This window comes from Cavia porcellus, unplaced genomic scaffold (assembly GCF_034190915.1).
Source record: "Cavia porcellus strain 051 isolate PalLab524CR breed Dunkin Hartley unplaced genomic scaffold, mCavPor4.1 scaffold_2, whole genome shotgun sequence".
NCBI lineage: Eukaryota > Metazoa > Chordata > Mammalia > Rodentia > Caviidae > Cavia > Cavia porcellus.
The window spans coordinates 117,824,732-117,851,661 of record NW_026947485.1 but is presented as its reverse complement, the minus strand read 5'-3'; the positions used below and the strand labels follow the sequence as shown (position 1 = coordinate 117,851,661).

At 47.5% G+C, this 26,930-nt stretch overlaps 1 protein-coding gene and 1 long non-coding RNA gene across 3 annotated transcripts in view; one reads left to right on the top strand and one right to left on the bottom strand.

Moving 5' to 3' along the window:
* Positions 1-26,175, bottom strand: part of LOC134475269 (uncharacterized) — a 58,468-nt gene extending 32,293 nt beyond the window's left edge. For both annotated transcript variants that reach the window (XR_010046382.1, XR_010046383.1), the window contains exons 1-2: positions 25,695-26,175; positions 316-455 (exon numbers count right to left, since the gene is read on the bottom strand). This is a non-coding gene — a long non-coding RNA (uncharacterized LOC134475269). The remainder of the gene's footprint in view (positions 1-315; positions 456-25,694) is intronic.
* LOC100734405 (olfactory receptor 2T1-like) lies at positions 16,403-19,105 on the top strand. Its single transcript, XM_063245262.1, has one exon. The coding sequence runs from the start codon at positions 16,586-16,588 to the stop codon at positions 17,504-17,506; it is 921 nt and encodes a 306-aa protein (XP_063101332.1). The 5' UTR covers positions 16,403-16,585; the 3' UTR covers positions 17,507-19,105.
* Positions 26,176-26,930: the final 755 nt, after the last annotated feature.

Here is a 26,930-nt window from a genome sequence, read left to right as displayed (position 1 = left end):
TTATCTTAACTCTTATTTTTGCTCCTTTTCCTTACTTTCCATTTGCACCCTTCTTCCCCTCTTTATGTACAAAAGCTTTGTTTCCATTTTATCCTTCTTTTCCCCACTTTTTTGGTTTTCTTTCCTTCCCCCCTTCACCCTCCCTGGTTCCCTTTCTTATTTGAACATTTTCTTCCCATTTCCCAATATCCTTTAGACATTTTTGTCCTCATTTACACATTTGGTTCCTCATACCAGAGGATGAGGATGTGATATTTACATCCGTGTATCCAATATATTTCACCTCAAGGTATGGCCCCAGGTGTACACATTTACCTCAAAATGCCTCAATTCCTCCTTCTTTATGTCGGAGTAGTACTCTGTTGTACAGAAAAAAAATCACATCTTCTTTATCCATTCTTTGGTTGATGGGCACTTGGGCCGTTTCCAAGACTCAGCTCCCGCAAACTGTGCTGCTGTGAACAGGGGTGCACACATATCACTGTGGTATGATGGGGCTGCAGTTCACTCTGGCTCTAGGGTGTGGGAGGAACCAGGGGACCTGTACATCTGATCACAGGGAACTAAATGAAGCCCTGAGGAACTTCCCAGGTTCCCAGACACGGCGCAGAACAGAGGAGCTCAGTCACTCCAAGCTGAGCTCTACAAGGCCACCCCAGTCTGAGTGGAGGTGAGAGGGCAGCCTGCAGTAATTCCAACTCCAGCACAAACACCCTGGCAGGGAGGACTATCAGGCTGGGGTTTTATTCCCTCTGCCTCTGCCTCTGCCTCTGCCTGTCTGTCTCTGTCTCTGTCTCTCTCTCTCTCTCTCTCTCTCTCTCTCTCTCACACACACACACACACACACACATGCACACACTTCCTTTTGAGAGTGCTAAGGAGTGCACGCTCACATGTAGGAATGTACATGTGTGTGTGATGCTTTCACTCCTGTGACACTTGGACACAGCACACGAGCTCTTCCACACCAAGGGCTATGCACAGGGTTTGCCCAGTGGCTCCTCTGCTGGGTCTCTAACTCACCTAGACTCCCACTTTCCAGAGAAATTCCCTCCCTCCCACCTTTTACCCCCTCACACCTCCTCATATATCGCTTCCTCCACCCTCTTTTTCTGGTATACAAACACTAATGTTATCATTTTTTATTTTTCTATCATTTTAGTTTTTCCTTTCTTTCTCTTGTAGAGTGTATCTGTGGGCTGTGTGTCTGCAGCTGTGTAAGTGTGAACACACAAGTGTGTGGTTACAGAGTGTCTTACATGAACCTGCCAGGTTCTCCCTCATCAAGGTTGTCTCTGCGTTCCTCTAACATTTTTACCAGTTTGTGAACTAAATACAAACTATTGAAAACATTCTCCACTTCATGCTTATATTTCTTTTCCTTTTTCTGATTTTCTTCCCCTACACATAACCTCACACGCCTCCTCTCCTCCTTCCTTGGTTCCAGATATGAAAACGGTGTCACCGAAACCTCTGTTTTCTTCCTCTTTCTCTCTCAGCTCTCATCAGCATTGGGTGCCCTGCTGGCATCGCCACAGAATACCCCGCTCTGTTTCCTGGAAGCACCCAGGCTCCTGAGTGCTGTTCCCCGAAGTCCCTCCCAGGTGAGCAGTCTGGAACCTGGGAGGAAATCCAGCTGCTATGAGAGAACATGGCTAATTAGTGCCTGGGGGCAGAATTTCCAGCAGACCAAGGTGTCAGCTGCCTGCAGAAGTGGTTCTGGAATGGCAGGCTTTGGCTTCTCAGGAGGTTAGCTCCGCACCTGACTGCACCACTAAATACCTGTCCCTCATCGCTTGGAAGGTGACAGCCCCCTGCTGTGCAGCCAGGCTGTGTTCCACTCTGTGGGTACATCAGCCAGTGGATGGGTTTTCCATGAGGACAGGGAAGCGAGTGTTTATTAGGGCCTTGCTGATGAGGTCTGAGCACCTTAATAGCATTTCTTTGGTGACAATAACTTGGTGTTTGCCTGAGGTAAAGCTCATTTCCAAGTGGGTTCTCATCCCTGACTTGGTTCGCCCTCAAGGCAGGGATAAGAACAGGATTGGAGGAAGGGGTGACCGAGGGGGTGGCCCCGGGGAGAGGACAGGGGTTGATGGGCTGGTGTCCAGGCCAGAGGAATCCTGCTTGGGGGGCATTAGGAGGCCACAGGGAGGCTGTAGTGACCATCCTCGGGGAAGAGATGGGGAAGCATTCGCACAGGCCCAAACCGGCCTGTCCTTGGCATCGGCAGGATCACGGCTGTCAGGAGCGGCTGCTCTGCGGCTGCGTGGAAGCCCAGTGCTCTGTGAGCGGTGGACAAAGGAGCATGGCAGGACCCCATCCTGGGTGCCGCTCCCCCGTCCTTCCCTCTACAGCTGTTTTTATTTTTTATTTTTTATATATCGGCATTTCTACCTCTCCCTGAATTTAATTTAAATGTCATCAATACTTATTTCATTTTCTTCCTGAAGTAATGTTTTTAGTCATTTTTCTTCACACGGTGGTGAAAACCCATGTAATGTTGGCATTGTCTGGTTCCTGACGACAACCAAACAGTATTAACCTATGCGTGACATTCAGGGCAGATCAGCCTCCAGGGGGAATCAGGGAGCACCGGTGCCAACGATCAGTTCTGGGTCAGGGCTTGGTCCACCCCAGCTTCAGGACCATGCTGTGTGGGTGGTCAGAAGAGACTGAGAACTGCTTTTCCATTACAGGTCGTCCACTTTTACTGGACTTGGGAGGTGACACGAGACCTCTCTCCCAGGTGAGCACTGAAGATGGTTTCCCAAACCACCAGGCGTGGTCCCCGTGGGATCAACCTCTTCCTCTTTCCTCTCTATCCTCGCTCTATCTCCTGTCTGAGTAGTGGATGGTGGTGTGCACCAGGTCCTCTGCATAATACTGAGGGATAATCATGGAGGAGACAGCCAAGCTTCTATCAGACACCTGCAGGTGAGACATGGATATGCAAGGCTTCATGTGTGTCTGGATGGGGCTTTGGGGAAGAGCGTCCATGCATTGCTCTGACATTTAGAGATGCCCATCCTCCTGAAAGTTCAACACCCCACCCCAGGCAGTCCTTAATATCAACACTGGTTTTGTTATCTCAGAACCATTCCAGGAAGAATGCAAATGCTATCTTTGTGAGGGTAATGTTTTGACAGTGTGATCCAAAGGTACCATTCTGGTGGGGAATGTGTTATGGGGAGCCAATACATGCTTGGAGACCGGAATATATTGAAATCTCGGCATCTGCCTCCTCAAATTTCTGTGAAATTTAAAGTTTCTCTAAAAACTAGAATCTATTAAAATCATTGTTAGAGGACTTCTGAAGCCCCTCTGACATCAGTACCTGGTGTGCTTTGAAAGTGGATGTGATCATCAGACAGTTTCCCTTTTCAGCTATTTAGGGATCTGTCTGTCTGGGTCTTGAAGACCAAAGATGCAGGGCAAGAGTGGCTTTGCTGAGGAGGAGCCTCGTGCAACTGAGGAGGGACATTCAGAATGCCTGGTGGCGTCAGGTGTGGGAAGCTCTGTAACTGGCTACCACCTTGTATCTACAGGCAGCAGCTCCTTGCCTAGCCTGTTTGGCCCATTCAGGGATTATGTTAATCAGCCCGCCTTATGAGTCCAGGTGAGTGGGAGATTTGAATTAACCTATAACCCTCTGTCTTGCCACTGTTGCTAAGTTATCTGCCGATGTCTCAGAACCCAACTCCCTCCTCCCCCAATACTTGAATAAACGAGACTTGAACAGAATCCTGTCTTGTCTCCATTCTTCGTGTTTCTTGTCTCTTCTCATCCCCATTCCCCCTCTAGCATCTACATTGACTCACCCATGGGCCGGGACAATCAGGGAGGGTTTCTGTGGGCACAGACTGCATCTTGTGTGTCCTATTTTGTTGTTGCAAGATTTGGAAGGAGGTCAAAACTAAGCACTGGATTCCATCTCTCTTGGAGGCTCCGTAACGGCAGCCAGAGCTGTGGAGAGCACACACTGAGTCTCATTCAGATGGCTCTGACTGCTCAAGTAAGCAGGATGGGACACATGCCTCTGTGGGCCCCACTACTCAGAGTCACCAAATACCTGTTTCCCTCATTCATCTGGATTCTCCAAAACAGGAGTTGTAAGCTCATACGTCTTCAGCGAGCCCGTCAAGATAAGTAAATAAAGCAAAAGGGTGATGTGGGCTGAGTCCTGAGGGGTGAGGGTGGAGGCTGAGGAATGTAGGACATCTCAGTAAATGTCAGATTACACTTCAGGATGTGCTCCCCCAAACACCCGCCATGCATCAGTGTGCAGACGTGGTCATCACATTCACTAGCAGGCTGGATTCAAAATGGGCCTGTGACTGCAGAATTTGTTCCATTTTCTGCTATCAAATTTGGCTAAGAACCTCAGAGAAGATTCTGAGAGTGAGGCAATAATCTCGAGTGTTATATACCTCTGCTTTGAAGAAACTGTCTCATGAAATGAGGTCAAAGCCTCAAGCACTTTGTGTTTCTCGCAAAGGGAGAAGCTTCGCACACTACCTACTATGACGGCACAGACAGTAACCTTCTCCTTTGCAGACGTGGACATTAGGTGGGGCCATTAGCATCTTCCAAATGCCAGTAAACTGACACAGATGTACACATCATGTCTAGCCTCCCCCCAAGCTTTCTGTGTGCTCCTTGAGGGCAGCAGTTGGAGAAGGAGCTCAGTCTCTCCGGCTCTCAGCCGTGGCTCCAGCTGCAGTCACCTTCTGGTTCCTGACACTGACCTGTGCATGCAGTCTTTTCCTGTGCCACAACATCCTGCATGGAATGGTCCCGATTCCCCAGAGAAATTCTGGGCATTGTGTTTGCCCAGTAGAGGGTCTGCGTGCAGGACAGGAAAAGGCATCTATATACCAGCAGCACACACGAAATACGCATGAATAACATACAATTTTGTCCTTCAGTGGCTGTTGGCCACCATAGCCTGGGAATTTCTCACCAATGTTTGTGACCCACCTCGTCTGTTCCGTATATATCACCACCTGCAAGTCTACATTAATGCTGCATGCAAACCTTTTAACTCTTTCAGTCGTCAGCTGCAGGAACCCACCTTTCATGTTGCAGTGTATTCCCCCACCCAAAAAATTTTTCTACAATGAAAACTCTAATTCTAGCTGTTAAACATTGTTGGTATTTTTTCTTTACCCTGATAAGGAGGTTTGAAGGAAGCATTTTGATAAAGCTGTTAGCATAATGAAAGCCAGCACACTTGGTCAGGATACACATGTCTGCATCTTCTCCCCACTTCCAGTTCGAGGCAGGTGTTGAGAAGTTGGGTGACGGGAATGAAACCTCTATGGCTCTCTCTCTCTCCTGGCGCTCTTCCCAGAACCTCGGGTCATCGGCTTCCTCATTGTTTTCATCCTTCTGATTCCTGTGATAGCCTTTCCTGGGACTCTGTCCTCATCTTCTTACCTGGGTGGCCTCCCACCTGCTCACTCCATGTATGTTCTCCTCAGCCATCTCTGTCTTATTGACCTGGCTTTAGTCCCCACCATGGTCCCAAAGACAATCATCAACATTTTGTCTTGGAAGAAAGATATTTCCGACGTTGGCTGTGGAGCCCAGCCTTTCTTCTATGCCTTGGCAGTGGTGTCTCCTTTTGACCCTCATGTCTTATGATTGCTACGTGGCCAGCTGCCACCCTCTGAGATTTCAGGTCCTTGTGAGCCTCAGAGACTGTCTGCAATGGCCCTCTGCTCCTGGGGTGGAGGTGCCTGAATTCTCTCATCAGCACCATCCACACCATGCAGTTCTCCTTTGCGCCTCCAGGGAAACCCTCCCCTTCTTCTGCAAGATGCCTGCCCTCCTGGAGCTAGCAGAGGAGGACACTCCCCTGTAGGAAACAGTGGTGTCAGCCATCTGCTTTGTCTTTGGTCTCCTCTTGGAACTCATCACATCTTCCTAGACACTTGTCTTCCTCGAGGTCCTTCGAATAATTTCCCCACAGACTAGGAGGAAAGCTCTGGCCGCCTGGTCCTCTCATGTGGCGGTGGTGGGCCTCTACTATGGGCCAGGCACAGTCATCCTCACAGCTCCCCACTTGCTTCACATGTCCGAGCAGGATGAAACACTCTCTGTGATCAGTACTGCCTTCATATCCATGTTCAACCGGCTCACTTACAGCCTGAGGAGCAAGGTGCTGGCTGCACTAAGCGCAATGAGTCAACCATTTTCAAGTAGAAGCAAGTAGCTTTGTACAGCTACAGAAATCCGGACCTGCAGGGTAGAGTGAACCAAGCATGTATCCACCCTTGTAGCATCTACAGGTAAATATTTATCCCTGAGGCATTCCTGTGTTCTTAACTTATAACTTGGCAGCACTGACCTGAAAAATCTGCATGTTTGGACTTGACTGCAGTGAGGTGTGTGAAAAATAAGAACCTCCATTAATCCATTCTACGCCAACTAAGAAACCAAACTTAGCCTTGGAGATCATTTCTAGATTCTGCGACCCTATCAGAGGATGTACCAGTTTTGAGCTTCGATTCATATTTTTTGAAGCAAATTTTGAAGTTCCCACTTTTAAAATTGTTGTGATAATAATGCCTACTTAATCATAAATGCTGAGACTTCTCTTTAGTTGTCATTCAATTGCTCTGGAGTTTTGAAAGGTGTTCCTGCCCCATTTTGGTAAATGTTTGAATCCCTACAAAACTGTTCCATGTGTCAGTAAAGACAGAGTCAAAAAGAAAACAAAGGCCCTCAGGGTTTCCATGCTGAGAACCGGTAGTGATGATGTGCTCTGTAACTCATATTTCCATGTCCCCAGGAGACCAAGGAAGAACCTTTATTTTCACAATCAGAAAACTGACAGGGGAAGTGGTGTGTACAGGGAAACAAGGGGCAGACTGTAGGCTGCCTCCAGATTTGTGGGTCACAGCTCCAGGGCACAGGCTCTCCACATGAGGACAGGCTCCTCCCGGAAATAATCATTCTCAATGAGTGCTAAGTCCTGGACACTCACTGAATGCAGCTGTCAAACCAAATGTTCGAGTAAAATATATGTGGAGAAACTGATGAACTGAAGGTACTACATGATATAGACCTCCCAAAAGATTTACCTTGTGCACTAATTGTCTTGCTTTATATGTGATGATTTGGATATCATGAATACATTGGTTCTCAGGGTTTGAAGAATGCAGCTCGGGTCCACCCTCCTGCAACATCCACACAGCTAGCTAGGTCCTTGGGCTCCTTCCTAAAATTCATATAGAACCAGAAATCACCCAGAACTGCCAAACAGAGCAATGCTGGAGGCATTGCAGTGCTGGGACTCAAATCACACTAGAAAGCCATAGTAACAAAAACAACATGGCACTGGCACAGAAGTACACACATACACTGCTGTAGCAGAGCAGACTACAGAGAAATACATCCATGGGTCTTGAGTTATCTGGTTTTTGAAACAAAAATAAAAGACTGTATATGGTCAGATGCATAAAGGATTTTAAAATTTGTTACAGGGGTCAGCAGACAAAAGTGTCACGAAGGGAAAGATAATCTAGCCACTTGTGAGCTAACCACACCACTCAGGGGAGAGACAGCCTGCACAGGAACCTTCCAAAGGTGAGACAGACGTTTCTGTGGACACTGAGCTTAGGAAAATTTGTTTTTTAAAGATAACTTAATTGTCCACATGGCAGTGTAAACATATAGCAAGTTCTGTAATTGCGGAGAGACCCCAGAGTTCCTAGGAGTTGTGCGGGTGTCCCTCTGGTGGGGCAGGTCTGGGGACACAGGCTAATGATTCCCTGAACAGCAAGTTTTCCCACCAGTGCTAATTACTGAGAAGCAGTGTTGTGCACCCAAGGAATCTTCCTTCTTTCCCACAGCAGCGGAGTGAGAAGAAAGGAGGAGCTGAAGGCAGAAGTGGAGGTGTCTCAGAGTTCTCTGTGACGCCTTCCAAAGCACCCTGGAAAGCTACTTTGACCCTGGGGATGGGTTCTTCCCACACCATTCCCGACACAGCGGCTGGGAGGACGTCTGCTGGCGGCATGTGGGGGAAACCCAGAAACCAGCTCTGCCTCTCTGTAGTCCCTTAGTGATGGCAGACACGTTTTCCGGCACATTACAGCAGTATCCAGGTCCAGCTAAGCAGGCTAGCTTTTAAATTTTATTACCAATTGATTAACTTCGTACTATTGCATTTTATTATAAATAAACATTTATGCTAAATTTATTACAAGAAGGCTATAAATAAGTGATAAAAATACCATCTCAATATCAAAATTTCTTCCATTTCTCTCCCACACATATGCATCAAATATGCATATTTAACCATGGCATAGTTTTATGTTTTATAATTTTGTCATATTCCTATAATTTCCCTGTTTTGCTATGTATATCAAATGCATATCATTTTAAAAGTACTAATGGTTCTCCATGAGATGAACCTAGTAATACACATGATATTTCCCTGCGACTAGACATGTTTTTGCTTTTTCCATCTGTGCTTATACAGTCTAAGCTACATGGAAGATATCTGTGCAAACAACTTTATCATCTTCATTGATAATTTCTTTAGCATGAATGCCCAGAAATGAAACTATAGTATTAAAATGTTTTCTAAATATTGCATTAATGTTTAAAACTACGAACAGGATTTGAGTATGAACAATTTATGAATCTGTGTTCTGAAAATGACAGAATATTTAGTCATTCCATGTTGAGGCTGAGCTCCGGACTTGCAGCATGCTGAGTTCTCTGACTGCCTACAGAACTGGTGGGTTGCTGGATCTGGTTGCACTAGCTTTCACCTGGCCAGCTCCAGTCTGATGCTGAGAAATAGGCCAAAGTCATAGCTGCACCAGTTAAAACCAACTTAGTGGACTCTGCCCAAAAGGTCAGTTCACTGGTACTTGCCCCTCAATGGTGATGCCCCTCAATGGTGTAGTTCTTCACAGGTTCATGTCCCCAACATTTTCATGAACAAAGGTGGCTGCTGTGGATTGTGCTGGCCAGAGTGGATCAGGGAGGGGACAGGGTATCCAGTGGCCTAGAGCTGGGCGCACATCTGAGACCTGCCCTTCACTGAGCACATGACCCGAGCACTAAGCTAGTTAACCTTCCGAGCTTTATCGTTTCCTGTTTAAAACAATGATCTTGCCCTCTTTATCCCATCACTGCAGTTAAATATGCTATGTGTCTAATAGTAACTACACATAGATATTAGCTTGCTTCCGATTTGTTTTCCTTCTCATTGAATAAAAACATTACAATAGGACTCTTTAAAGAGCCCTCACTGAAACCATCACTTAGATGGATATTACAAAAAAAGGAAAGAAGGGAAGATCTGTATATCTCTAATTGCCAATTGGCAAGCACTTTCCCCAGACACCAGGATGATGGCTGTGTTTACCTCCCCCCCCCATGTCCCCCACGACTATACATAATGCTCGGCTCAGAACAGCAGCCCGAGGGGCCTGGGGCCCTGACGTCACCTCATTACACCTGACAAAGAGGGGTAGGGTGTTTTCCTGGAGTAGTTCCCATGTTCCAGGTCCAGGAGCTTCACCTCCGACTTTACCTTTGCTCTGGTTTATAATTCATGGAACTCTAAATTGCATCTCCTTTCTGAAGTCTCTTACTCACCCTCACAGAAAACCCAGGGAGACACTCAGGAGCCAGGAGGGGGAGGATGGCTGGGTTTCAGTTTTGAGACCCCCCACAATGGAGCACAAGGTTGCCTGTGCAGGTGAGGACCACCTCAGCTCCTGTTGTGAAGCAGTAGAAGGGTCCAGAGCTCCTGATCTTCTGCAGTCAGCTATTTTAGGAATGAGCCAGGGTGTCCTCTTTCCTGTAAAGCCATCTCCTCTTACATGTGTAACTGTGGAGCCTCTGTTCAGGTTCTTAGCTAAAGTGCTGGGGAGACTAAAGCAAAGAGGAACCGAAGTCAGAAGACAAGACGGGGACACGCCGTGGGCTTGCCGTGGGTCTGGTGGTAAGCAGCAGCCCTGGCCCCTTCCCACCTAGGGCCAGTAAACCCCCTGCAATCCTGGTGACAACCAACAGTGTTTTCAGATACTGACTAAGAACTCCTAAATGGTAATTTCCCGGCTAGGGTTATTCTCAAACTGTCCCAAACTTTGGGTCACCTGAAGCACTTGCTAAAGGAGACTTCTGAGGCCATCCAGAGTGTCCAATTTGGTCAACCTCGGGTGCAGGCTGAGAACTTTCATTTTGAACAAGCTGATGCTGCTGACCCCCAGGTGGGCAACAGCAGAGCAGGTCCCTGTGAAATCCCCAGTTCGGCGGTACCCAGATGTCTCTGCAAGCTAGAATCACCTGGAAATCTTTAAAACCTTCCAAATATCAACTAAATGACTCCTTCTGGGCATGACCAGGGGCCTCAGTAGTCTGAGCTCACCAGATCATATGCAGACAGGTATGAGGACCTGTGCTCTGTGCCCCTCATTGTGGTGACTGGGGACTTAGTCATGCTCGTCCTCCTGCAGGTGTGCATAGCTATGGCATTTCCCTGAGGTCAGGGACATAGGACCAATTCCATGATGTGAGCATTTAATCGTGGCATTGCGAAGGGGCGGGGGGCATTCAAAACAGGAAGAAGCTCCCTCAAGATGCAGAACTGGTCTATAAAGTATACCATAGAAAGACTGGACTCCCAGGGCAGATAAGAAGCCCTGAGGGCCCCTGTGTGATAGGAAACAAATCTCACTCGGCACCTTCAGGGCCTCCATGGGGACTTTGCCAGGGGCACATCCTGCCCTCTGAGCCACAACCTGGAGCTCCAGGAGACACGGCGGAAGAAGGAGAAGAGTCTTCAATAGAGCAAGACTCCTGATGGGGACTGCAGACGGGGCCAGCATGAGGTGAGTGGGACAGCACGGGAGGTGCAAGAGGTCACGCACACAATGCATACAGTGCACACACACAATGCCCATAGCCGGAAAGGCTGCTTGTGAAACAGAAATCCACACTTCTGTCAGGCTTTCCAGCATTTCCAACCTCTGCCAGTCTAAAATATTTTAACCTTTCCTTTTTCCATTAAAGTTAAATGTTTTAAATTGTTAAAACGTCACAAAAAGGGAAGGGAAGGAAAAGGAAGACCATCAGTGAAACTCCAAGGGAATGAACAATTAAATAAAATCAGTATAAAAACCATAGTGGGAAAAACAGAAAACAGTTCTCTCGGGCTGACTCCAGCCCACGAGATGGCACAGTGCGTTGCTCAGGTGCAGGATCCTTCCACCATTCTCTCCAGCAGCTCTCAGACGTCTGCTGTGCACCACTTTTGACAGGAAAGGAACAGGAAAACAATCCTCCCCGGGAAAAGTGTAGAGAAACAGAATCCTCCTAAGCAATTGCTCTACACACTGACACACGTGTGCACACAGACACACAAGCACAGGTGTGCATGCACTGTACATGTTGCTACACAGATGTGTATAGCAGTGCTACAGCCCCACTCCGGTAAGAAAGTGAGCAGCAGAGCAGCCTTCCTAGGGGCTGATGCCACTGCTCAGACCCCGTGCAGAAGGCTGGACTGGATGGCCGTGAAGGAGAGTGGAAATTGAGGCAACAGTGTCTTGTGAGCCTTTATTGTCCACTGCACACATTCCCACAGCCCACCGGTGTGAACTGAAGGCCTCCATGGACCACATTTGGTGGGGAAACACAAAAGAAAGCAAGGCACAATCCCTCGTCTTGGGTGCTTGGTGGCCTTCGGGTGTAAAATAGTCCCAGATGGGTGATCTGGAGCCCCAGTCACAGCAGACCCAGCCCTCACAACATCGCAGGAGACGAAGCCTATAGAGGAAAAAGCTCTCAGAGAGAGAAGCCAGCTGGCCACAAGCATCGAGGGTTTGATTATTCTACACCATGAGTTTGCTGAAGTTAGGAAAGCACTCCTGATATTTATTAAACAAGTGCTATGGCGAAGACAGAACTTTCTCATTTCTCCTACTCAACACTCACAGTGACCCACGGAAGTGGATGTGATGACCTATTTTACAGGGAGGTTAGTAGACACACCAAGGTTTCCAAGGTGGTCATATGCTGATGTTCACAACCTGGTACTAACTGGCTCATTCCTCCTGTGACTGTTCCCAGCCACTCCACAAGTCTAAAACACCCAGTGCTCCCGACAGTCCTAACAGTTTTGAGAGGCCGAGAAGCCTGCCCAGGTCACAAGACTGGGAAACAGTGGAGGTGGGGCTGCAACCTGAGCAGCCTGGCTCCAGAGACCACGCTGGGTCACAGCAAAGGATATTCAGAAAAACTATGATCCAAATACTACAGATCTCAAGTGTGTGAAGTCTTATTCTCTTTTATTTGCCTTGGCGGAGGGGAGGGAAAGAGGGCAGTAACTGGTGGGGTGTATCATCTGCTGCTGGGGTTCCTGGCCATGGGCAATGTCTGGAGATGCCTGGGGTTGATGCAGCTTGGATGCCTCTGGAGGGTAGAGGCAACAGATCTGCTAAGTGTTCCACAGGATGCCCCAGATGCAAAGAATTACCCAGTCCAAACGCCAGCTATGTAGAGTGCAGAGTTGAAGAAGCCTGCTCTAGATCAGGGATGAGGGTTTCATACACAGCCTGGAAGGTCAAGGGTTTGTCCACCAAGGCTCGAGCTGCCTACCAAGAAATCAGGGACACTGCATTAGGTTCATTCTACAGACACATCTGTTATAGTTCAACTGTCTTGAGACCTCAAGACAAAACAAGTCATATCTAAAAAATGCCAAAACAGTGACAATGTAAAAATTTCTTATGGAAAGGGATTTGCTTTATTTGTTGGTACTGAGACCTGAACTCAGGGATTTTGCCATAAGCTATAGCTACAACCCTTTTTAAAATTTTACTTGTTTTTCTTTTGATTTTGAAATGAGATCTTACTAAATCACTAAGGTGCCCAGACTGGGCTCGAACTTTGAGCCTCCTGCTTCAGCATCCCAGAGCACCATGATTACAAAAAATCCTAAAATGCACTGGTCACTTCACTTCTATTTGGGTGTGGTAAGGCCAGCACTAGGAGACCCCTGCCACTGAACAGTGGGTCACAGTTCCAAGCAGGGAGGGTTATCTGTGTCATGCAGGGCCACACGGGGAGGGAGCAGGGCTGCCGAGGAGATTGGGGGGGGTGAAGAGAATGCGGAGGCAAAGCTTCGCTGGGGTTCTTGAGGGAAGGAATGGACAATCACATTGGGCTGGCTTAGATCGCACAGTTAGAATAATTTCGGCATGGTGCGGGCTGTGGGATGGTATCTAATTGCCCACAGACTTGGTCCTGGGGCTGTCCAGGATAGCAGCATAGTGTCCCTGACTGTGGGAGTCTGTGGAAGCCTGGTGCCCAAGTCAGGCAGTTCGTGTAGCAGAAGCACTGTGCGAGCAGGCAAGTTGTTCATGGTCTCTAGGAACCAGCTCTCCTGGGAGCACAGTCCCTTACCAGGCTGACAAGACCCAAGAGTCAAAGCATTGTAACGCAGAAAATAGATGCCATAGGTCGTGTCTTCACTCAAAGACTATCGGGGATGTCTGGCTGGGTTTATGCCTAGCTCCAGAGACTCGGCCCCTGAGATATCAGGCTCTGAATGTTTGATTTAGACGTGGGATATCTGTGTGCATGACCAGCCTGAGAACAGCAGAACGTGGGATTAAATAAGAGGGACTCCGCCAGGCAGATAGCTAAGAGATGGGTCCTGCAGTGGTTTCCTGCTGCTCCCCACCCCAGCCAGCCACGAGACCTTGAGATGTGCACAGGGAGTAACCAGTGGGTATGAGCGCAGAACACCCATCCCAGCAGCCCGGGAGTTCTGAGGAAAGAAAGCACTCACAGCCCATCGCAGAGGCGAGATGTAGGGAGACAGGAAGTACGCCCCTAAGCTCCACGGCCCTGCTAGTGATCCTGGAAGGCTCCTGGGAGTCAGATTACTGTCTGTCCCGTCTCTGGTGTGCTGTGTCTCCTGCTCATTTTGTTCCTATGACCCCGGGGTGTTCTCCAGCCCCAGCATCCTCTGGTAGCCTGGGCTCCTTAGCGCAGCTCTGAGAAGTTCATCTTATATCCCCCCAGTCACTGCAGTTAAGTCATTGGCCAAGCCCACAAATGTAAGCTAGAACCCAAGGCTCTGCCTCGATCCAGGATGCTGAGAACTGAGTGCCAATGAGCCACAATGGTGGGGGATTGGCCTGGTGGGCAGGGGTCTGCTGGCCAGTACTGCCCTGACCTTCCCCTCCTCCACAGCTCCTGAAATACCTTTGGGTGGCTTCTTTTCCATCTCAATATTCCTTGAGATTTGGCCTCTCCCGAATAAATGTAACTTCAGAAAGGAGGCCTTCAGTGCTCCGGACCCCTCCCAAGGGAAGCTGCTGAAACTGGTTTATTAACCCTTAACATGAGTCCATAGATTCACAAGGGGTGATCAAAATAGACGATGTGTTTAAATTAAAAGTTGAGAATAAAAAATACAGCATCATTAATCCTCCCTCAAAACCCTCCTCCTCACTTTGGAACCCTTATCCTATTGGTTTCGCCACCACTTTTATATTTCTGTTTTTGAGACAGGATCTTGCTCTGTAGTCCAGACTGAACTTGAAGTCACTATATAGTCCAGGCTGGCCTCAGACTCACAGCAATCACCCTGACTCAGCCTCCTGAGTGCTGGGATTACAGCTCTGTGCCACCATGTTCATCTCAGTTTTGCCACTTTCTTAAGCAGCTCTGGAAGTCTTTTTTCCTGAGGGCCTTTACAAGTTATGATCAAAAGTATTGTGAGTGCTGCTGCCAGGTGCCAGGCAATGGAAAGACAGGCTTGTAAAAACACGACACCATGCCCTTGCCCATCTTACTCACCAGAGGGCCTGGTGCACACACTGGCCCTGTGCAACTTCCGGCTCCTCCCCAAAGTCAAAATGACCACGGAAGGGAAATGTTGAAAATCAGTTCAGGATACAGAGGCAGTCACAACAGCGCAACTAAGGACACTCAGAAAGAGGGCTCCAGAGCTGCTGCAGAGGTGCCTAGGACAGTGGGACTGGAATGTTTAAAGTGAGGGTATTTTGAGGGAGATTAATGGCACTGTTTCCATTACTGTGATAAATCTTTTTTTTTTTTTTTTTTTTTTTGGTACCGGGAATTGAACTCACAACCTTGTGCTTGCCAGGCAGGTGCTTATGCCGCTGAGCTAAATCCCTGGCTCTGTGATAAATCTTTTAAGATGAAACATTCCTCATATATTTTAATCATACCTCATAGTGTTACAGAGAGGTGCAATCTTTAAGAAAAAAAGAGTATAAGGGATTTTCTCAGTAAAAAGGACTCACTTATCTGTTATTGAAAAGAGAGTAAGAGAGCAGTAACACAAGACAGGAACCTACATAAGAGCAGTCTCTGCACTAGAGCACGGGAGTGCAGATCCGGGGCTCCTGAAAACCAAGGCAGCCAGGCACTGGTGGCACCGTGTGGCTCTGCCAGCTGACAGGTAGCACCTGCTCTGCCACAGCTACAGGTTGTCATTTGTGTCTCAGAGAAACACATCGCATGGACCCTCACATGTATAAGAAGTTGGAACCAGATAATTCGCGTATTTGTGGACCAGTTCCTCAGGTTAAGCGTTAAGTTTTAAAAAACACTTTCCTGTGTGCACCTGTTCACTTGGTACTGAAGATGTTACTAACCACACACGCTCTATGAGACAGGGAACAGAGTGCTCCTCACGTTCCAGCCTTCCGAGGTAACATTCAGATCACTGGTTTTTAGCCTTTCCCTTTTCCAGGGCACACATTTGGAGCTGGTTTCCTCTGAGCACTGCTTTGGCTACAGGTTGTGCTTCTTTAAAAATTCAGTTTAGTTTTTATCCATACACATTTGCAGTACGTGGTTCCATTTCTTGTGGGCAGCAGGTGTGTGTGTGCACCGCGCATCTTAATTCTACTTTCATCCCCTTTTCTCCTTCCTCCCTCCCCGATCCACCTCTTAGTTACCTTTCCTTTTGCAAAAGATTTACCTCCTTACTTCCTATTATCTATCTTTTATTTTGCTTTTTAATTTATTTATACTTTGAGTTTCTCATATACGAGAAACCATGGGATCTTTACGCTTGTATGTTTGATTTAAGTGAATATTATGATCTCTAAGTGCATCCATTGTCTTACAAATGATTTATCTATCTTTTTTATGGCAGAGTAGTGTGCCATTATGGGTAAACACCATTCTTTCTTTATCCATTCTCTGTTGATGGACTTACAGTCTGCTCCAACATTTAGCTGCCAGGAGCCGTGCTGCTATCAGCATGAGCATGCATGGATCACTGTGATGTGCTGTCTTCCCCTCTTTCAGGAAGGTACCTAGAAGGGAACAGCTGGGGCAAAGGGGAAGTCACGTGTTTGTGATAGTTTTTCATTGTGAAGTAACATCAACACTACGCTACTTTGTGAGAAACAGCACAGAGCTTCTGCCGCTCCTGCAGCCTCCCTGGTTTCTGCCCTTCTGCTGCCTCGCCCCACCCTTCCTGTCTTTGGGTGAGTGCTTCTGAGCCCTTGCTTCACTTTCCATCCACAGGGACAGTCGGCATGAGCTGGGCACAGGGCCCTGGAACCAGTCCATGGTGGGCTTTGTGCTGACCAGCCTCTTCCGCCGCAGCCAGGTACACCTGTTCCTGTTCAGCCTGGTGGTGCTGGTCTACGTCCTTGCTGTGGTGGGCAACACGGCCTTGGTCCTCTTGATCTGGGCCAGCGCCCGGCTGCACACGCCCATGTACTTCCTCCTCAGCCAGCTGTCCTTTCTGGACGTTTTCTTCACTTCGGTCACTGTCCCCAAGATGATGGTGGGTTTCCTGTTTGGCTGGACCAGCATCTCCTGGGCAGGATGTGGGGCGCAAATGTTTTTCTTCATGTTCCTGGGGGCAGCAGAGTGCCTGCTGCTGGCCCTCATGGCCTATGACCGCTATGTGGCCGTGTGCAGCCCACTGCGCTACCCGGTGCTCATGAGCCGCAGGGTCTGCCTGTGCATGGTGTTGGGCTCCTGGCTGGGGGGCTCCCTCAATGCCTCCATCCAGACCTCGCAGACCCTGCGCTTCCCCTACTGTGGCTCCCGGCAGATCTCCCACTTCTTCTGCGAGGTGCCTGCCCTGCTGGCACTGGCCTGCGCTGACACGGAGACCTATGAGCGGGTGCTCTTCGTGACGGGTGTGATCGTCCTCCTGGTGCCTATAGCCTTCATCGCTGCCTCCTATGTCCTCATCCTTGCAGCTGTGCTCCGCATGCGCTCACTGGAGGGCCGCCAGAAGGCCTTCGCCACATGCTCCTCGCACCTGGCAGTTGTTGGCCTCTTCTATGGGCCCCTCGTCTACACCTACATGATCCCTGCCTCCTACCACTCTCCAGGCCAGGATGATGTGGTTTCTGTCTTTTACACTGTTCTCACGCCCATGCTCAACCCTGTCATCTACAGCCTCAGGAACAAGGAGGTCACAGCGGCCGTGAGGAAGGCTGTAGGGAAGTGTGGAGTCCAAAGAAACCCCTAAAACCCAGCAGAACAGACGGGAGAGAGATCCCGGCTCCGTGTCAAGTTATATGCACTGAGGCAGAGGGCAGGCGAGCAAGTGTGTCTTAGAAGGTCTTCTCCAGGACTCTGGGATCCTGTTTCAGGATCCCCTCTTGGGACACGAACTCAAGCCCCAAATCCCCATGCAGGGAGATAAAAGGAGAAACCCTTCCCTCCCGTCCTCCTCTTCCGCATCCTCTGTCTTCATCTTCTTCAGAAGCCATGTGGGTTGATCTGCTCCCTACTCCCCACCCCTCATGTCCAGCCTGCCTTTGTAAAACACCGCAGTAATCCATCCTCCGAGCACCGAAGTCCCTTCATTCCTCCAGGAACAGTGGAAGCACCACAGACCCTGCCATCCCTGGTTGCTCTGTCTTCTCTCTCCCACCCCAGTCCTTTGCTCTCCCCCAGCCACACTGCCCTCCTGGCTCTCTGTCAAACTTTCTGAGCACAATCGTACCCCAGGGTCGTCACTGTAGAGCCTCCTGCGTTGGGGCTTTTCCTGCTTTTGTGCATGGCTTTCTCCATCGGTTCATCTAGGAACTGCTCCAGCTTGGCCTATCAGAGGCAGCTGCATGGATTCCCCGCTCCACCTCAGCCCACCACCTTCCTCTACTCTGTGCGGGGGATGTTTCTTTATTCTTGTTAGCATGTGAAGATCGGGATGGCAGAGGCTTTGCTTCTCTACTGCTTTTCTCCCAGCTCCACTAAGCCAATCAATAAATACAAATCCAAAGAACCGGTTACCACTTCATCTCATTGTGTTGGTCATGGTGCTAGGTTCTCCTTTCTGTAAATCTCTCTTGCCTTGGCAATGACACTATTTTCCTATCTTTCCTCCTACTTCTAGTCCACTCCTTCCCCTTAGGTGACAAAGTGCTACACTGGTACTGGACCCTTCTCTTAGTCTCTCCCACTCAATGCCTTGGCTTCAACTGCCACCTGACACCAAAACAGCCAGCAGCCTTCCCGTGCTCCTGATCACTGCCCATCTCCACCTCAACACCCCAGCTGACTGACCCAAGCTCATCATGCCAGAAACAAAAGGTGAGTCATAATCTCACCCCCAAGCCTCACTCTCTTTCAGGGTTGGAAACCTATTGAATATTCCAAAGGTGAATGGCTTTGCATTAGCACCCACATCCAATCCCTCACCAAGCCCTGGCCATCTGACACCTTTTCTATGAGGTGCATTGCTCAGGGTCACTGCTGCCACCACCATGGCCCAAAGATCCTTTGCCTGGTTGATTGGGAATTTCCAAACAGCTGTCCCTGACCTCTTTCTAGCCCAGTCTTTATCTATGTATCCACACAGCCTGTTTCCAGGGTTTGGTTGAAAGGATCTCTAAGTACAAATCTAAACACATGAACCGACCCTATCCTTCACTTTCTCTTAAATGCTTTTCCCATATATTTCATTATGGGACATGACATATTTTAATTACTTATGTTCTGTCTCCTACTACTAAGCAAACTCCATGAGAGCAGGTATTTTGTTTTTGCACCTGACACATGGAAAAATTGATGAAATATTAAAGAATATGAATCAGTTCATGTCATGTACAGGTACAGATTCTGATGAATGTGACCATCATGTATATCTAAAATGTACCAATAAACTCTGATTGAAAAAAAAAGGATATGAATGCTTTTGTGATTGAAAAAACGTTTTGTTGTCCACAAAGTCCAGCTGCAGATTCCAGCTTTCTTGGCCTCCTCTCACTCCTCTCAGCTGTCTCCCTTGCACCTTCCTGCTTCCAGCTCAGTAGCAGAGCCGTTCTCTACACGGGATGGTGCTTGCCACCTGAACTTAACTCCCATACATTTGTCCTTCCTTATGGGTAAGTATTACATTTTCAAGGAAGCCTTCTCACACATCTCAGACAATATCAAATTCCTTTTCACGTGTCCCCATTTCTTTCTGAGACCTCAATTATTGAATTAAATCTGCATTCTCAGGAGACCATAAGCACCAAGAAAGCAGGGCGTCTACCCTACATTGCTCAGATTTTCCCTAAGTGCCTGCCTCTGCACCTGGCATGGGAATGTCTGCATAAAGAGCAAACAGAAGAAGAAATAGAGACATCTACAGAGATGGTTGCACAACATGGTGATTTTCCTAATGGCCACTTGGGTGTGCACACTGAAAAAAGGAATTTTATATGTATTTTATCACAATTAAAAAAAACACTTTGCAATACTTTATGCTATGTTTAATTCTCACAACCGACCCCAGCACCCTTAGGCCCCATCTCCAACACCTAACAAAGGTCCCACGATGTCTGGATGGTGACCCCATCACTAGACTAATCAGAGGACCACATTAAGCTAATTCCTGGTTCACCAGCTTTTTCTTGCTCAAAATCACAGACAGTCTCCTATGGCCTCCAGAGGGCGCTGTAGCCTGGCATTTATGACCCTCCTCAGGGGTTGCCAGATCCTCGGCCAGATGGGCCATTTAAGTGCCTCCACCATTGCCTTCTTGTTCCTTTGTCTCAGTCCTTTTGCTCTCTTCTGGGTGAATGCCATTCAATCCATATCCACCACATGCCAGGGGTGGGAATGTTCAAACTCCCTCACAAACCACCTTCACAAGGCCTGTTGTATGAAATCCCTACAAGATACATAGGATATACAGTAATTACGGGCATATCTTGTATATCCTCGTAGATCTTATAACCTTTCCTGCAAACACAGCCAAGTACAATGGCTGAGTGTTATATTCTATATCCATATGCACATATGTATACTGACCTTTTTGAAAAATCAAAGGTCCATATAGACTAGGAGGGAAATAACATTTTCCACTGGCCTGGCCTTCTGGAGGGCAGCGTGCCCCCAAGTAGCTTTAACCTTCACACATTTTTTTAGAATTTGACTTCCAACAATCATCAAACTCCTTGAGGGATCAGAGAAAAAGAGAATGTGCTTAAAGGACACCAAGCCTCAGTCCCAGTGCAGAAGGCATTCAGAGTAATCTTCTCAAGAGCTAATCACAGTTAAAAAGCAGAGAATCTGCTATCAGTGTTAATGGGATTTTCAGTCATACTCACTGTGAAAGAAACTGCAGGTGATGAAGGTGGTAGATAGCTTAAATAGATCCAATCTTTCTACAAAGTATCTAAAGAGCAAAGCCAAACATTTTATTCCAAGAATACACAACATTGCAACCAATTGCCAACTCAGGATAATGTACACCTGTAATCCCAGCACTCTGGGAGTGTGAGGAACCATGAGGAAAGGTTTAAGCCCAGCCTGGGAAATTTAGAAAATTAGTGAGACCATGTGTTAAAATTTATAAAGAAAAAAACAAAAAATTTTACAAATGTACAAAAACATCGATCATTAAGAAATCCCAGAAGTCACTGTGCAAGGTGCATTAACCACTGTTAGTCTGTAATTACTTTTCCATTTTTGTAGACTTAAAAAGAGTTATATGGTTCTTTATATGGTTCTTCTTATTATTTCAAAAAATAGAAACCCCTTGAACAAATTCTGGTTCTAAATATTAATTTAAGACCAAAAATATAACAGAATGATCAAATTCTCTTCATATTGAGCTATGCAAATCCTAAGAGGGTATATTGAGTAGCATATCTGGAGTCATCTCAGTAAAAAGTTTTAAAAATTTGAAATATGCAAACACCAGGCAGCACATCAATGTCTACATGATGGAAAACCTCATGCTAGGTGTGCTGACTAAAGTACATATGTAAGAAAAGCACACAAAGACTTGATTTCTAAGTTGATTTTTGACTTTTCGTTTTTATCTTATTTATTTTTTCTTTCCTTCTTTCTTTCTTTCTTCCTTGCTTTATTTCTTTCTTTTGACAGGGTTTTGCTACACATGTCAGCCTGGCCTTGATCTTTCTTACACTGTAGCCCAGGATGACCTCAAACTCACAACAATCCTCCTGCTTCAGCCTTCTGAGTACTGGAATAACAGGTGTGCACCAACATCCCTGACTGGGTTTTCCTTTTTAAATTTTCTCCAAAACAAAATTACTCAGAGTTATGTGATATTCTCATAGTTCATCAGGTTGGTTATACAAAATGAAATCAGAAAGCACTAAAAACACACTGAAAGAGTTTCAAAATCCTCATCGACATATAACATAATGAATCATAACATAACATGGCATAGTATAGCATAATAACACAAAAAATAAAAAAACCCACATAACTCTGATTTAAACATCTACTTCCAAAGATACATTAAGAATTTCTAAGTTATCCATACACCAGCAATGCAATCCAGTAATTTCATATTTAAGTACATTTTCTTTGAAATAAAAGTGTGTATCAGCTCAAGCACTTGTATAAGAATGGGTGTGGCAGCTTGCTTTCCAGGCCCAATGCAGAAACATAACAAATGGCCATCAAAAGATGGGTGACAGGTGCATGAAAAGTAGAACTTGCTTGGTTCAGCCCCATAATAGCAGGTGGCGGCAGCACAGGGGATCCCAGCATGGAGACGCTGCTTGAAGGCGACCAACCAAAGAGCATCGCAACTGAACAGGCTCAGCGCCATCACCTCTAGGAAAGGCAAACTGCCCAGCAGGGACACAAAGCCCATTAGTCTGTTTGGGAAGGGAGGACGGGAAGTGATGGCAGGGGCGAGGAGACAAGTTCCCCAGGAGTGGTGCACATGTGTCCCTCATCAGCACAGGGTGATGATGTCCACGGGTTTGCAAATCCTTCTCATATACTCACCACCTGCTGCCCCCCTCACAGGAGGTCAGACTGCGGAGCACTACAGTGTGTGGCTGAGGTAAACATCTAAGGATGAATAAGTAATCATTCATAGGCACGTGAGAGTAAAACTTGTTATGTACCCTCCTCCCCTGGACATATGGGGGTTATAACTTGAAATGTTCACATTCTTTAGGAAAATTATTACAGGCATTCTGGGAACATCTCCATGATCCCTAATGGAACTGAAATGAAACTAACATAAGCCCAGCAAAGAAAGTCATCCTAAAATTGGACAGATCTCTAACAGAAGACACTGAGTCCTTCATCCTCAGAGACAATGGACCCTTTCAATGGAAATGTGTGCTTGGCACCCTGCCTGCCACATCTGAAGCATCTACATGTTTGTTGCATTAAAAACCTTCAAAATGCAGCAAAGTCAAAAACCACACAGAGTTTTCTAGGGTTTTAACTTGCTATTTCTAAGGAGGACACAGATTTGTTCCACAATAAAAAGAGAGGGTGCATCACAGAGGATGGCCCAACTGTGGATCCCAGCACACGACCTCACTTCCTTGGTGACAGGTCCAAACAGAACTCTGAAGGCTCAGGTCACCAGACACCTTGGTCTGGTTACAGTTGGCCTTCACAGACAGCTGGCTCAAGAGAGTGAACAGGGAAGATGCTGAGCTGCTTTCGCAGGACTCGAAGCCCCAGCCTCAGGACCCTGCATAGGAACCACGTGAGAATGACTGAAAAAATGGTTTACTTGTCCCAGAGGCTTCAGGATGATTGCTGGCAAATGTCCAACCTACAAGGGCAGCAAAGGACAGGGTCACTGTCTCCATTCCTCAGGCGCCCAGAGATCCGAAGTCAGCCTGGAGAGAACCTAGCAGAGGTCAATACAGCAAGAACAGTGCAGGCGGATGGGTCTCACAGCCTGAAGAAGCCTCTGGAGTCAGCTTTCCTAGACAGCAGTCCCAAGACTGGACCCTCCTCTCTGGACTCCTCCAAGACCAATATCTCCACCCAACAAGCCCCGATGCTGAGACGGTCCACTTCTTCTGTGCTTGACTCCGCATTGCAACTTTATACCCATGGGGATCACGAGGGTGAGATTCTCCTAGACCAGCTGGAGCCTCCCGAGGCCACCACGCCTGAGTCCAAGGCAACTACAGGGCCAGTCTCAGCTCATGCAGAAGTTGCAACTGCAGAGCTCCTGCCAGATCCACCTGCAGCTCCCTCACCTGCTCTGACCCCATAGCAAGAGCCTGCAGCTTGATTTCCCTGTACACCAGCTGCAGAGCTGGACCTCCTGGTGGCTCCACAGCAGGAGCCATCTTGTGAGTTCTACCTGCTGGCAGCTCTTAACTCGCGCCTGTCATTCGCCTCTCTTCCAGATATGCTTATTATTGTATTCACTGCTACTCTTATTTACCAGAGATATGTCAGTGGTGGAAACAATATAAACTTTAAGATTTTGGTCTTGTTTATAAATAAAAAAATCGAAGGTCCAATATAAAGTTTATCTCTATGTAATCTTTTAAAAATTCAAACAAAATAATATAATTTACCTGTTCAATAACCTGCAGTCCTTCCATTATCCATAAAAAAATCTAAACATTTTCGTGGCCCAGAGGCCCTTTAGGATTTGACTCTGATTACCTTTCCTTGGCTTGCTTATTGTGGTCATCACACCAATCTCCGTCTCCATGGTGACGTGGTCTGCTCTTCTCTGTGCTTATTCCTTGTTTCAATACTCCCTCTTGTTCTCTCTTATAAGTGGTCATATGATTGTATTTGTGGACCACCTAGGTAATCCAGAATCAATTTTTCCCTCAAGCTCTTTAATTTAATTACATATTTTGCCATATAATACAATATTTACAGGTTCTGGGGATCAGGCCATGTACACAGATTTACATGCAAGACATTGCAGTAATGTAGCACTGATGTGAAACATTTTTATCATTGCAAAAGTTTTTCACAGTATGTAGAAGTTTTGAACCAAAGATCAAAACATTTGATGAATACCCAAAAGTGACCAAGTGAGTGACTGGTAAACCTACACAAAGAATAAAGGCTGTGGTGTAGCAGGGGGGTTTTTTGTACTGGGAATCGAACTTGGGATCTTGTGCTTGCCAAGCAGGCTCTGTGGCACTGAGTTACACCCCTGGCCCACAGTAGTTTTGTTACTGTTGTCTTAGTTACCTTTCTTATTGTTGAGACAAAATACCTTATACCCAATGTTAAAGGAGGGAAGTTCACCATTGTTAATCATAGTTTGTAGAGATTTTATTCTGTACTAGGCTGGCCCCACGGCAGTGTGGTATGGCAGATGAGCATCCCAGAGGAGAAACAGTTCATGGTGCACAGCAGGGCAGAAGGCAACACAGCAAAGCAGCAGCAACAGCAGCAGCCTGATGCTCCCTTTTATCCCTTTCAAGCTACCTGCCCTTTGGGTGGTGCCACCCACACCCAGGGTGGGCTTTCCCATTATTCACACCCAGAACTATGTCAAATCACACAACTTTAACCGCAGTGTTACATACTTAACCTCAGCACCACACGCCATCACCCACCCTAGATCCAGCTACCTTTGAAAAGTCCCATCTATGTCCATATGAAGGTTTGGGAGGACATCTAGACACAAGCCATAACAGTTGTGTTGTTTAAACACACACACACACACACACACACACACACACACACACACACACAACTCCATACCATTTTAGTCATTTTTAAGTGTACAATGCAGTGGTGTTAACTACATACTCTGTTTTGAAACAGAACTCCAGAACTTTTTCCTTTTGAAAAACAAACTGTACTCATTCAACAATTTCCCTTTCCCCCTCCTTTCCCAGCCCTTGGTAGTTCCTACTGCACTTTTAAAAAATAGTTTAGATACTTCTTACAGAGAATCACGTTCACTGTAACTTGCTCATTTCATTTAGCATGTCTTCAGGGTTTGCTCATGTTGGCAACATACGCTGCTTTTTAGTTGCCTTTTATAAGACCAAATGGTACCGGGATTAAACTGACAACCATGACCTTGAAGGACAGGCGCTTATGCCGCTGAGATAAATCCTTGGCTCAAAACCAAATAATATTGCACTGTATGTGCATACAACATTTTCTTTACCCCATTCATCTATAGAGAGATATTTAGGTTGACGGTGGCCGAGGGAGAGAGAAAATTCTTTGCAGCTACTGAAAAAGCAAGGCGTTCAAACAGGGAGAAAAGGAAACATTCTTACCCTTGGCTCACAGTTGGAAAGGCTGCTCCATTCAAAAATGTAATACTACATTTTTGTTGGAGCACAGTGCTAGGGACTGGGGCCGGGGGCTTACAGGAAGCCTCTGCCCGCTTGAAACAGTATCAAGGAGGCGTGTGTGTGTGTGTGTGTGTGTGTGTGTGTGTGTGTGAGATAGAACATACAGTGAGATAAAAGAACTGCCCTGGGTGAACTCACCATTTGGACCTTGAGTGGAGGAGAGGGAATTGTTGATCAGAGAATGTAGCATCTGGATCCTCTGTCTTCAGAGGTGCTTGGAACATGTAGAGAAATGTCCCTCATGTAAGAGCCCTTTAACTAGAACTCTAAGTTGGCTCATCCTCAGAACTGGGAAATGGCCTCCCATGCTTCCTGTAGTCATGTGGTGACAAGGCAACTCACCTCATTGGTCAAGGCTCCCAGAAGGTGGGAAGAGTGACAGCTGTGAGCCAATGAGCACAGGCCTGACCTGGGCGCTTGCGCAGTGTCCTCTGGCTGCCAGGAGTCGCCCACATGGTCTGAGCACAAGGTTCACACCCCAGCCCTGTGGGACAGAGTTTGGGGGCCTGTACGAACTTGCTGCGCTTGAGGTTGGTGTGAGCCTTCCGCCCTGTGGGGAGCGGCAGAAGGTGTGCAGGGGACGTGGGCTCACTGTCTTGCTTCCCCCCCCCCAGCAGCCAAAGCCATGCACGTGCACCTCGCACCCCGTGGCAGCCTCCTCCTGGCCTGGAGCCTCGCCTTCCTGCTCTGCATCTCGGGTGAGCCGTGTCCCCGCTGTGGCCTGTCTGCTTTTCCTTTAAGTGCCCCGCAGTGTCATTCTCCCCTTGCCTGCAAGCCCTGCCTGGCACCGGAAGTCACGAGTAGCCACACGGGGGTGCTGCCGGTGCTGGAGCGGGGCCTGGTGTTGCCGGCTTGCCCTGGTGCTGAGCTCGGGCAGCCTGCTGGGCTCTGGTGCGTCTGTAGCGTGCACAGGAGGAGGATCCCTGTTTCCGCCGCTGTGAGTTCTGGGAGTGTGCCAGGCACTGGTCTGGGATGAGCGCTTATTAAAATAGCTGTACCCTTCTCCTGGTATAGAGGAAGGAAAGGAGGAGATAAAATGCTCACCATGGCCCCGTGGATTACAGGCCTTTTCTCCAGTGGTTCTTGATTTCCCCGAAGATCACGGTGTGAACAACTCCTAACCCTAACCCTTTACCCTAACCCTAACCCTAACCGAGGTTTGTCACCAGATTCAGCATGGGCAGGGTCATTCGCCTAGTGCCACGTAATCATTTTAACCTCGGTTCTCACCCCTGTCCACAGAGCCTTCCTCCCACCTCCCCCATCGCCCGGTTTGGGCTCTCACTCAGCAGCCAGGGGTTTGACACCTGCTGCCTCGCGCCTGTCATTTTTCCTTCGCACCTGACCTCTTCTCATCTTGTTTTTGAGGGGAGG